Source organism: Poecile atricapillus, chromosome 3 (assembly GCF_030490865.1).
Source record: "Poecile atricapillus isolate bPoeAtr1 chromosome 3, bPoeAtr1.hap1, whole genome shotgun sequence".
NCBI classification, from domain to species: Eukaryota; Metazoa; Chordata; class Aves; order Passeriformes; family Paridae; genus Poecile; species Poecile atricapillus.
In genome coordinates, this window is record NC_081251.1 from 105,041,195 (window position 1) to 105,053,599 (window position 12,405).

A 12,405-nucleotide genomic window follows, 5' to 3' on the forward strand; every position below is an offset into this window, starting at 1 on the left:
CTCTTTTTAATTCTCAATCAGGCAGTCAGTAGCAGGTGCTTATAACTAATTATGTAGCTATCTGTACTGATCACTTACCCATCAATAGTGACTGTCGCATCCCCTGCTCCAAGGAAGGCTTCTTGCATTCAAGCCATTCCTGTGAAAATGCCCCTCCTTGCACTCCTAGTCCTTTTTTCCATTAATTGCAACACTCAAACCATGCAAGCAGTCCCACCAAGTCTCTATAATCCCAGTGAGATCATAGATTTGCAATGGCACATAGAGCAGTAACTGCCCGTTTGCTACACACATGTAGGAGGTTTTGGACAGGCACTCGAGGTGGGCCCTCTGTTGTGCTGCTTCCCTAAGGGAGACGTGGAAGCTTCTTCTATCATCCTCTCCTGGGACACCTCCTCACAGTCTCTGTTCTTCCATTTCTCTTCAGGTTACAGTAATCCTGTCCTGCTGAACCTGCTTTAAGTCCTTCTCACTGATTAGCAAGATGAGATGCCAAGTCTTTGCAAAGATGCTCTTGCCATTGTGTCAAATGGGTCCCTTCTTCCACCAATAGTTCTTTTTCCTCAGAAGGACCTGTGGTCATAGAAGCCAAAGCCCTGTCTTTGACAGCTTGGCATTGACTTGCACAATGCATCTGCTGCTGCCTAAGCTTCTCCCAGGCAGGATTCAGGAGAGCACCCAGACCCGGATGCCTCGAGGTCTGTAGTCACTCTTAGAATATTCAAGGTCACCGCTTGCTTCCTTGTACAGACATTTGATTCAGGCTCAGGTAGCTCCCCTGGCAGGGTTTTGTTCCTCCTTACCAGTTCCCACAATACTTAATCTATTCTGCATCTGCAGATCTGCATGTGGGGCAGGAGCCTCCCTTCTGTTGCCAGCTTTCCCTTTTCTTGGGAATATCCATCTGTTACTCCTTGAGCATTACCACTAGCTGTACCCTTGCATCGCAGGGTTCTTGTTTTTTCCCTTCCAGAGGCTCTGTGAAGATTCTGTTGATCTTGTTCATGTGGGGAACCAGGCTCCATGGCCCATCACCACCATTACTGCAGGCCCAGTGAGGCCCACACTGTCCTGAGCAAAGTTCCTGGGCTCCCTCACACCCTTGCATTGTTAAGTGCTGTCACAGCTGCTACAGCTCTCTTAGTTATCAGTCTATATCAGTCTGCTGTTTATAAATGCCATAAAGAGAGGGGAAAAATTAAATCAAAATTTTCATGCTTTTCATGCCAAAGTTTTTGTTAAACATTAAGAACCAGCCTCACAGTTAAACTTTGATATAAAGGAAATCATGTTCTGAATTTGACTGATTTCAAAACTCTTTGTTTATTGCCTCTTTAAAGGATAACTATAGTTGACACCACTCAAATGAGAGAGAGAAGCATATTTTGCAGTGCAATTTCTTGTAGTGTGGACCTTTTGAGAGGCTGATGTTTTTAAAAACTCAAGTGTTTGTGGACTAGCTATGTGGACTAGCTTGTCCTTGCCTGTATGCACAAATGCTGCAGAGAAAACTGTTGGTGATGTGCTACTTTCCCTTAGAAAAGCTGTGTAGACTTTTCCTAATTAGAAAGGTAGCTATCCCAGCTAGTTACATTTCTGCTGATTTTGTTCTTTAGGAGAGTGTCAAATTTGCATTCTGTTGTGTGGGGCCTGAACCAATGTTGTGCCTTTTAAAAATCAGTCTTGCACATGCCAGGTGAAACAGAACGCATCTGCCCAGCTCCCTGTGACCTACCTATAAGGATATCCAGAATCATCTCCTTTAGGATAGGAGACAGGTTACCTGAGACGAATAGAGCCAGTGATGCAATTGTTACAGTCCATATGGAATAGGATGATGAAAAGTACAACACCTTTTTAGTGCCTTTGTACAAATCTAGATGAGGTAACAGTTGATGATGCATAAAATACCACCTGTCCAGTTTCAAGGAAGGTGTTGCAGATGTAAGCAGTGTTCAGAAGACGGTAATGACAAACTTGGGTGAAGAGGAATTGAAGTGATTGTGATTATAACATGCACAAGAAGATGAATTAAAGGTATTTATTAAAGTCTGTAAAATACTAGTTAATAAGTGCTTGCAGTTGCAGGGCATACTCTTCTGAGAAACAAGTCCAGAATTTTCTTCCCAATTTTCTTCCCTTCCCTTATTTCCTCAGACATAAAAAGTCCATTTTGTGGAGAATCCAAAGACCTTTCGTAACAAATTCGATATTACAGGATGCAGTGATCTTTTTTTAGGGATTTAACTGTTATTTACCTTGAATGCAACCTTTTGCTGTAGTTCAGATAGAGACATGAGCAGTTTTATTCACTGTGACATCCTGGTTGTACAACCCACCTTTGCCATGCAGCAGTGTCAGTAGTCAGTGCTAAGACAACAGAACTAAGCAACTGGGGAATGAACTGAGAAAAATTGGGGTTTTTTTTAAATATGTAGAATTCTCTTCTTTAGAATGTGTACAAGTCAAATTTTTCATCTTGCATTAGTTTTTATAGCAGAGAGCTGAACTAGCAGAATCTGTTTGATATGGAGAGCTAAGGCTGAGAAGAAAATGTGAACTTGAAGGGGAACATGAACATAAACATTGTTATGCAGATGATGAACAACATATGCTTATGTAATGGAGGTGTTCTGAGTCATGAAGGTCTTCTGTGCTAATGTAAGTCAGGTTTTGGACAAGAACTCCTTGCTCGTTGCTTGGCTCTGCCTGTTTTGTCACGTGCAGTACAGAAAGCATTTTGCCTTTCCTCTGTCTGTGGTACCCTGGCTTCAGAAACATATCCCATGTGGACATGTTTCAAATAATAATTGAAAGTATTCAAGGGTTTAGCAGCTTGGTCTTAATTATTTATTTGAAAATAGTGGCTATGTTTTTCCTGAAGCATCTCTCCCGTTGCAGGATATGACAGTGAACTGTTCTGCTCAGCAAGCATTTTATTGTAGCATAGTCAGCTGCAGCCCATTGATTAGATCTCGATCTCCTTGTGGCTCAGACTGCACTGCAGTAGTTTGCAGTGCCTTGCTGGAGAGACTGCACATGCACGAGGGAGGCTCTGGGAGTCAGTGGGCACAGGGATGATGGTGTAGGCAGGACAGTGCACAGCCTGTGCAGAAGAGCGTGAGGAAGGCTGAAGAAATGTGTCAGCTAATTGACAAAAAGGTACTTATTTTCCAAATGTCTGTGCATAGTGTTAAAAATAAACTTTGTTGCAGTGAGCAAGGTACTAGAAGAAGAGATGATGGCATGTTTTTCTACTAAATAGTTTTCCCCCCACTGGAAAATGAGCTATAAAATAACACAGAGGACAGGAACTTCTACATCCTAATACTCCAGATATTTAGACATAGATGCCCAGTAGCTTTATACTTGCTTTGTACTTGAAATACATGTAAATCTGTAGTATTATGTAAGGAATGAACATTTTGGAGTAGAATAACAGATTTCTGGAGCTGTATTACTATATTAGCTTGGGAGGGAACATAATTTTTGTCTTAAACTTTGTATTGTAAAAAGGTAATCACAGGAAAGGGTGAAAACACAGCATGGTCACATTTGTTCAGAGATGAGGAAAAGGAAAAAGAATGGACCTAGGTATTAAAACCATTGCACATTTAGTATATTTAGTATAAATGCAATTTCACCGGGAATGGGTTAGTTATAAAACAAATCACCATGAAAATTACATTAAGGTTCTCATTGTTACTTTCATTGCTGGAGTAGCAAATTGGACTTGAGAAGGGATATTATGTTCTGATTTAGAACATCACAGTTACAGAAATCCAAGGCTGTTGAAATTAAATATATGAAAAGCAGACTAGGTGATGAATTTGAAACTCTCTTAGCAGGCAGGGAATCTGGTATCTTGCTACATGTGGCTGTTTCTCTGCTTTCCTCACTGTAAAGCCTGGGGTCAATGAGGGTGACCTCAGATAATCTACACCAGGTTGTTGTTGGTTTTATTTTACACAGCAGCTGCTAAAGGGGTGAAGGAAAAGGAAGGAAATTCAGGCTCAGATTTTATGTATACCTGCAGGGGACTGAGATTCCATTTTCCATCTCTGAGTGCTTTTACTACCAAGCTGCAGGGGGGTATACATTACATCTAAATGTGTCATTCCTTCTGGTTGATGCTATTCCACTTGAAGCTCTGATTATTCTTCCCGCTGGAAAACGGAGGGAGTAATATAAAACTCTTACTGTGGCTGGTGATGAGGGAACAGAGCCTTTGCTCCCTAGGCAAGTGAATGTTGGATTCAAGTTGGATTGCAGGTCAGATCTCCCCTCAGTCAGGTAAGTGCATTTGCTGCCAGGTCATACCCTTCGTCCCTCTTGGTAATAATTATTCATGTATTCCGAGCAAGAAGTATCCTTTCCAACCTGTATTTTCTTAAACTTGCATCTCAAAGCACCCTGTGGCTTAGGGACAAGAGTGTACTCTGAAAGAAGGGAGGTGTGGTTTTCATGTCTGTTCAGAGGGTGGGGAGGTTTGAACTTCAGTGTGCTGCATCTCAGTGATTGTCACAACTGCCTTTTGTCTTCTTCCTTTTGATAGAAAATAATCATCATCTCCATCTGGTTCCAGGAAAGCATTTTGAGCTCTAAATCCCAAAGGAGATGTGACTCCAAAACATTTCCATTTCAATAGTTCCCTTGGTTTGTTTCAGTAGATGAAAACTTACCTTTCTTACTCTATTCTTTCTGTGGGGATATTCTGTGTGCTGTTTGTTGCCTTATGGGACCTTGCATGTTAGAAACAAGTGCAGCTCTGAGGCCAAAGCCCTCTTGTTAAAATCATGATAGCTGAATAATAGGATTACAACTGAAATAAGCTTTTGACTAAAAAAAAAAATATTCATTCTTTGTTTTTACTGTGAGAAAGACATTCTCATCTTCAGCACAAGTTCAGGTGCAGGAATCATGTGATGCATGCTATTTAGAATGACGAAATACCTTGGTCTTTAATGATGTTAAATTCATTGGAAGTTTTGGACTCTCCTAAAGTAGCAACGATGGCATTTTAACTCAACTGCTTTGTGTCTTTTGATTTGGAAAGAATAGCAGGAGACTTAAATAGCTTTCTTAAAACTAAATTTCATGCAAAATTTATGGAATTCTTAGGATTTGCACATTTTTAGGAAAGCAGAATAGTGAGACTCAAATAAGAAGCTCCATTGTGTGGATTGCTTTTGATTACTTGATTTCTATTGGAATAAGTATCCCTCAGTCAAGGATTTCCTCAGGTCACTGAATTGAGTTTTAAGGTCATATAATATATTATAATATTAATTCTTGCCTCTGATGAGGATGTCCCTCAGATTTCTCTACTGTGCCATTCACAGATACAATGACTGCTCATGTGACCTAAACGCAGCACTGAGTTTCATCCTGCTGTCTCCCAAACCACCAAACTGTATCCCCCCACAGACAGTGGAGCACGGCAGCAGTCACCAGGGAAAGGGAAACATGCCTGAAGTTGGAAGCTGTGAGACCTGTAGATTTGGCAAGCCACTGTTTGTATGGAGATTGATTGTGAGAAAGCAAGTGGTAGCAGAAAAAAAGCAAGTATCTTGGGTGAGAACCCATAACAATTCAAATAGGAAAGGGGACATTGCTGTTGATTGTTAGAAACTTACATGCTAATGTTAGAACTTGATCTGGGTGAAAAGGGCAAGAGATGAGGGAGCAAATCCCCTTGTGAGCTCTTAGATCAGTTTGGTTAGGGGAGGAAGGGAGGTGTACACATCATATAATTGTAGGAAGGAAAATCACAGTAGAAGTGTACAGGTGACCTAAGGTAAGGCTGTCTGCATGGCTGCTCTCAGCTTTGTTTTTGCAGTTATTAGGTGTGATATGCAGGCCAGGAAAGGTTCTCCCTAGAGGGCCCCCTCTCACCACTTACAGAACACTCACAAATCACACAGGCTCACGCAAGGCTTCGTGTCTTTTGTGTCTAAATGAAAGCACAGGATGGGCCAACAGCCCTGGGAAGGGTGAAGGGAGATGGCAACAGCTAAACAAGACATAGGTTTCTGTTGGGATACAATATTGAATGTTTTTTAATTCATTTCTGTTCAATTTTTTTCTCATTTTGTTGTTTTTTTTATCATGTTTTTCTTTGGGTTTTTCTCTGTTTTACAGTTCTTTTGGGCTCTTCTTTTGAGGCTGTGTTTGATGCGTTGGCTTCCCATCCGCTGCTCGTAACCATCTCTGCTATGAGTTGTGAGTGAGCCATCACCATGCTTCTGGGTTTTCATTTTGGTTTGTGCTTTTGTTATATATGGAAGTCCAAATTACACCTGGTTTTCTTTTTTCCCTCATGATCTGTTTGTTTTTCAGCAGGATCACGACAGCTACCTAAATGTGAATCAAAGGCCTAGAACACTTGGGATTCTGCCTAAGGGGCTGGCAGATATTTGGGTGGTGCCAGACTGATTTTGTCAATTCTGTGGTTTCAGAGGCAAGGGGAGGGGAGTTTTCTCATCTTACTTTTCTGTCTCCAGCTTCTTCTATTCATTTCTGACTCCCCATGGACATAAAATATGATGCAGTTATTAATGATTCTACAAAATTCTGCTGTTTAGATTAAAAAGTCAAAACACATATAAGAGGTGTGGATTTTGTCCCCACCAGAAGAGGTGGAGAGGCATATCCCTACATCTCTCTCATGAACCTGCCTGAAGAAGCAGAAGGTTCAGAGAGGTCACAGGAATACTTCCTTTTAGTTCAGTTAAAGCTTTCTTTCACTTTTCCTTCTTACCACAACCTTTCCAACAAGTCATTTCTATCAAGGATACTTCTCAAATGCTTTCTATGATCTGTGGCGTCTCCTCACTCATTACCACCTTCTCTTCAAACTGTGCTTTTTTGTTTTTTTCACGTTCTTACTGCTGAAAGTCCTTTTCCAGGAGAGATAGGTTAATATCCTAGGTGACAGCATGCCTGCCAGGGGAAAAGGTGGTGAATCTCATGAGGTGTCTGCACAGGCTTCCAGAAATCTGGGGAGGAACCAATGGTCATGGTCATAAGACTACCACAGTCACAAGAAACAGCAGGAGGAAAATACTGGCATCCAAATACAAGTTTTTAGGAAGGCAGCTGGAAGCTGGGACATACAAAATATCCAGTTTCCTTTTGCCAGTGAGACAAAAGGAATAATTTTAATCTCTATGAATGAACATGGTGTGAGGAACAGGGATTCACATTAACGAGGAAATATGAGCACTCCTCAATTAAAAGAAGAGCGTGCAGGAAAGACAGACTTCATGTGAATCATGAGGGAGACACTGTTGGCACTTGAAATACAAATGATCCTGAGTGTTTGAGCTGGAGAATGATGGGTGTATAAGAGCACAGTTTGGAAAATGCATCCACTTCATACAGGATTTTGTTACCTAGTTCTGTCTCTGCCTGGGAGGTATGCTAATGCAGTGAGAAGAACATAGACTATAGGTTTTGCTCTGTGGTAGTGATCTAACACATTCTCCCAAGCTGAAACTCATTTTAAACCAAACTTCTAACACAATGCAGCACTGTGTAGTAAAGTACTTTAGCTTTGTGGTAGACACAATATCAGTGAAACTATATAACATTTTTTGTAATAATACTGATGTGTAAAAAAAATCATCTATGGTTTAAAATTGTGTTTCAACTTGATAGCTTATTATATATTCATCATTTTGGTGACTCAAATCAGTTGGATTATATATGACTCCATAGTCTGAAGCTCTTAACTGTTGCAATTTCAATTCCGTGTCAACTGTGGACTGGTCTGGACTACAAGGATGCTTTAGTCAGGCTTTTTTCCACTGCTGGCCAGTGCAGTGGTGGGATGAAGTTTATTAACTGGAAGAAATTAAATGTGTAAAGAAATCATCTGGAAAACTAATGTTTATGAATTCAGAAGAGAAGTCAGTAATAGTTGGGTCGGCAGCATGTACTACAGCAAATGCTCAGGGAGGAGCTATGTGGATGGAAAACAAGGTATCTCCACAGCCTGGGAAATACTTGATTGCAGTGACCAATTCCTTGTGACTGGCAGGGCAGGAAAATATGGGTAAAAGAGGTACAACCTTTATGGGCAAAAGACACTATTACACAGTTAGCATCTGCCTGTTTTGTTCAAAGGACTCTAAAGGTCCTGTCAAAGCAATTGAAGAGTCTTGCTCAGGTGTAGTAGTTTCCCTTCCCTGAGGTCCCATGAGAGAGAGGAGTGGAGGTTGGACCCTCTGGGTTCAGGTGTGGGACTATTCAGGAGCAGCCGGTCTTGTTGGCTGTGGGACAGGTGCATGGTTAAAGGCCTGCACCAAAAGCTAGGCTTTACTTTGCTTCTGAGAGAGAAGAGGTTAGCAACCAATGCTTGCAAACTGCCTGGCATGGGTTTCAGAACAGATCTAAGTTCTGAAGTCTAAAGACTGCACAGATAGCCTGTCTGCCAAAAATAGTAGGTATTGATCTAAAACAATTTTTAGAGACATTGCTGACATACTGAAGCCAGCACACTTGGTACTTGTTTCAGTACTTGCATGGACTGCAAAAACTGAATAACTTTTGTTCTGAAAACATTACAGGTTACATGTTAGAATTGTTCATAATACACCCTTATGGCTCATGAAAAGTATCCAAACACACTATCCTCCATTCATAATGGAAAAGAGGAATGTCTTCTTTCTCTTGAATGTGTAGAGCAAATTTATGTTGATGGCTGTATTCCAGTGGCCAGTATTCTGCTTTTCAGGAACTCATATCAGTGAATTCTCTGGAATTCTGAAAAATATTTTGTAGTCGTTTGTCAGTGGGAATCCTGAATTGCATAGTTCTGAAAGCAATGAGGTACATGATCACAAATATAATATCTACTCTTACCTGCTGCTAAATAATAGCTCAAGCTGGTGTACTGCAAAATGCTAGATTAAGTGCAGGGGATATATATGTGGGTTCTCTTTGGGAAGTATTTAATTAGCATGAAAGAGTTGTAAGATAGACTTGCAGCTTTTTTTTGCTTACAATCATTATAACTTAAGAGCTGCATTGCACACCATACAGGTGTGGATATGTTACATGGTGTTGGTGAACTTGTTAAAAAAAATTTGAAATTTTATTCTTTCTGAGAATATCAAAATTCAGAGTAACTTCCCTGTACTCAAGAGGAAGCAACTGAATTGTACATATTTAAAGTGACAGAAGGGTGCCCTAGAATGAAAGTACAGAGTTTTAGGCCTAGTTCTGAAAGTACAGGCACAGCTTAAAGAACAAACCTGAATCCACTGACCTCTGTGGGACAAGTTACTCTATTAATTTGTTATTAATATGCTCGGTTTTCTTCTGGAATACGATCTTTATTTTGAACATGTTTAGTTCTTTTCCCAAGCTTAGCCTTATGATGGAAGAAATCTGGGCCTGAACCTGGTTTACCACAAGAATTTTGAAAGCACTGCTGTTAAGTCTCGTTAACTCTGGTGCTTCTAGTTCAACTGAGAGAATTTGGTGGATGTCATTATTTAAATGCAAGTTTTTTCAGAATGACATCTGCATTAAGTGAACTCACATGGTCTAATGTTCTTGTGGAGGCAGCAGTAGAAAGAGTTGGAACAGTTGCTCAGCCCCCAAAGCAGAGAAAGCCTCCAGATGGGACAAATAAGTCACAGGAGGACTGCCTTTCCACACCCACTATATCAAGCCTTTAATTCCCAAAGACATGAAAAGGAGAATCAGGGAAAGGGAAAGAGAAAAATAAAGATAGGATATACTGGGAAGAATCTGGAAAAAAGCAAGAACTCTGAAAGTTGGAGGTTCATAATTTGTTGAAGTCTTACAGAAGGTGCTGAGCAGCAGTGTCAGCAAACGTTTGTGGTCATCTGTCGGAGGAGGTGATCCCCATTTCCATTCTGACCAGGCCTCCTTCAGGCTTTACTTGGCTCACATTAGTCATGACTCAGATTTGCACTTCTTTACTAGCTTTTCCCTTGACCTGGAGTTTAAAAAGGAAAATCTAATCTTGATTAATGTTCTTATCTCTATGCCTGGACTACTTCTTTTCTAACATAGCACTGTAACCACCTTGCCTTCTCTGTAGAGTGAGCTGTCCTAGAAATGCAAAATCGGAGGATGTTCTTTGTGTAGCTGCTAAAGCACAAGAAGGCAGTAAGAACCTTCTATTCCTTGGGTGCATACAAAATAGCAGTTTAGACAAGAAGTTCTCAGAAGTTGGCTGCACAGGGGATTCAGTCATCCACTCTGTTTCTGAGATACTTCTGTTGTCTCCCTCCAGCCTCGCAACGTTGCTGGTTTCCGAGGAACCGTCCGCTATGCCTCCGTGAATGCACACAAAAACAGGGTGAGTATTTTGGAGTTTTAAGGAGTTACCAGTGAGATAATTCCCCCTCAGAAACCTGTTTCCAGGAGCAAAGGAGCAAGAGGTGTGAGTTCTGGTTTGTTATCTACAGAAGTTAGTATATCAGAAGATTTCCATTAGGTAGTTAAGGCTTTTCACTGTAAAATCAAAATTATGCTTCAGTTGTAGAGTCCTCTCTAGTTGGCAGACTTTACAATTTTAATTATTGCATTACCAGACACTTTTTAAGGGCAAAAGTAAGCCACACTGAAGGGGAAATATGGTTAAGTGCCAGGCTGCTTTCTGCTAGATTCTAGCAAAACTTGGCCAGGAATTACTGAGTTCCAGGCCCCCAAATCCATTCTTCATTTGTAATTTTTAATATCAACATCATGCCATCAGGAGAAGAGCCACTTGGTGAAAGCTAGGGGTTTTTTTCCTGGAAAGAACCATTATTTACATAGTGTCTGGCCTGTTTCATTGTAAATGCTTCTAGAAGGCTCATATAACATTCTTCTTAAAACACTCCTCTCTCTTATTTTAGTAGTGTTCCAGGAAAGAGTAAACAGTAAGTTTGGACAATACTCTCAGGCACAGGGTATGATTCTTAGGGTGTCCTGCACAGGCCCAGGAGTTGGACTCGACGATCCTGATGGGTCACTTCCAACTCAGCATCTTCTGTGGTTCTGAGTTCTGCATTTCTGCTGCTAAGTGCCTGCCAGATGGAAACTATCAGCCCTCCTGCATTACCTCCAGATTTCTGGCCTTACTTGGGATGAGATTGTAGGATTACCTGTGACATATGAAGAAATGTCAAGTTTTTTTAGGGAAGGAGGAAATTATTGTCTACAAAAGGTGGAAAGTGTGGTGTGGGGAGGGCAGCTGAATGCCATCGTGCCATTCTTTCTGTTTCTTGAGAGACACAGAGAAACCTGAGATATAATTTTTGCAACAGCTGAATAGGCCCAGCTGTAACTGGCATCAGCTGAATGTATATTTAGACACAAAAATTGCTGTATAATGCAGGCTATTTTGAGAAATCATATCCTAGACATTGGGAGTTGAGCACCGAAAATGAATTCATGTGCTTTGACAATTTCAGCCTTTATGCCCATGTTTCCATTTCCCATTCACTAACCCAGGAGGAGAGTTGTATGTGGAAATGTTATAAATCTGTAAATTGTTGTAGTGCATGATGGTGAGTCTTTTGCAAAAACCCTTGAGCAAATTTGAACTATATTTAGGCTTAAAAATATTAATAAAAAATGTGTTCTATATAAAGATTGGGGTTTTTCTTAATTTAGGTTATTCCATGTCCCATTAGTAAATATGTATCTTTAGCCTGTAATTTGGCTTCTTTAATCATTGACTGGGAAGTATGGTTTCTCTTCCTGCTCTTTAAAATGAGGTAGTTCATCTGGAGAGTACACCTGGACCCCTCAGCAATGTGGAACTTAGCTCCTCAGTCTTGGTCTCTCTTTTCTCCAGGAGATGGGTAGACATGATGATCTGTGGTCCCTCTTTTACATGTTGGTGGAGTTTGCCGTTGGTCAGCTTCCATGGAGAAAGATCAAAGATAAGGTAGGAAAACTGGTGTCTTAAGAGAGGATGCTACATTTTAATTATTATGACTCTTTATTATTCCTTCTGCAGCTCAGTGCAGCTTTTTTTCTGGAGTCAAGCCAGAGTCTCCTTTTGATCAGATCTTGCTGCAAGATGCTAACCTGCTTTTGTGTGTTCTGATACACAGGGTGGGCTTCTCTTATTTGGAGTAATTAGACATTTTTATGCACATTTTTAATCATAATTGATCAAGTGGCTTTTACTTTTTTCTTGCAAAGTAAGCAGTACAAGTGGAAAGACTGAGCTGTCCTTTTGGCCAATAAAAAGAGCCTTTAGAAAGCAGAAGGGTAACACCTTGCTGTGTCAAACAAGCCAAATGGGATTTGAAATCAGAAAGTTAAACAGAATAAAGATAAGTGTTCATGTTATCTTGGAAATACTTTGTGATAAAGAATAAAATCCCTGGAAATAAGTAGGTTGCCTGTGCAGCAAGCTTCTGACTCAAGATT

The 12,405-nt window shown here is 40.6% G+C and overlaps 1 protein-coding gene across 1 annotated transcript in view; it reads left to right on the top strand.

The window, feature by feature from the left end:
* TTBK1 (tau tubulin kinase 1) overlaps positions 1 to 12,405 on the top strand; it is a 107,300-nt gene that overhangs the window by 47,192 nt on the left and 47,703 nt on the right. Inside the window, exons 7-8 of the mRNA XM_058835961.1 lie at positions 10,271 to 10,336; positions 11,822 to 11,914. Of these exons, the coding sequence (XP_058691944.1) occupies positions 10,271 to 10,336; positions 11,822 to 11,914 (159 nt within the window). The remainder of the gene's footprint in view (positions 1 to 10,270; positions 10,337 to 11,821; positions 11,915 to 12,405) is intronic.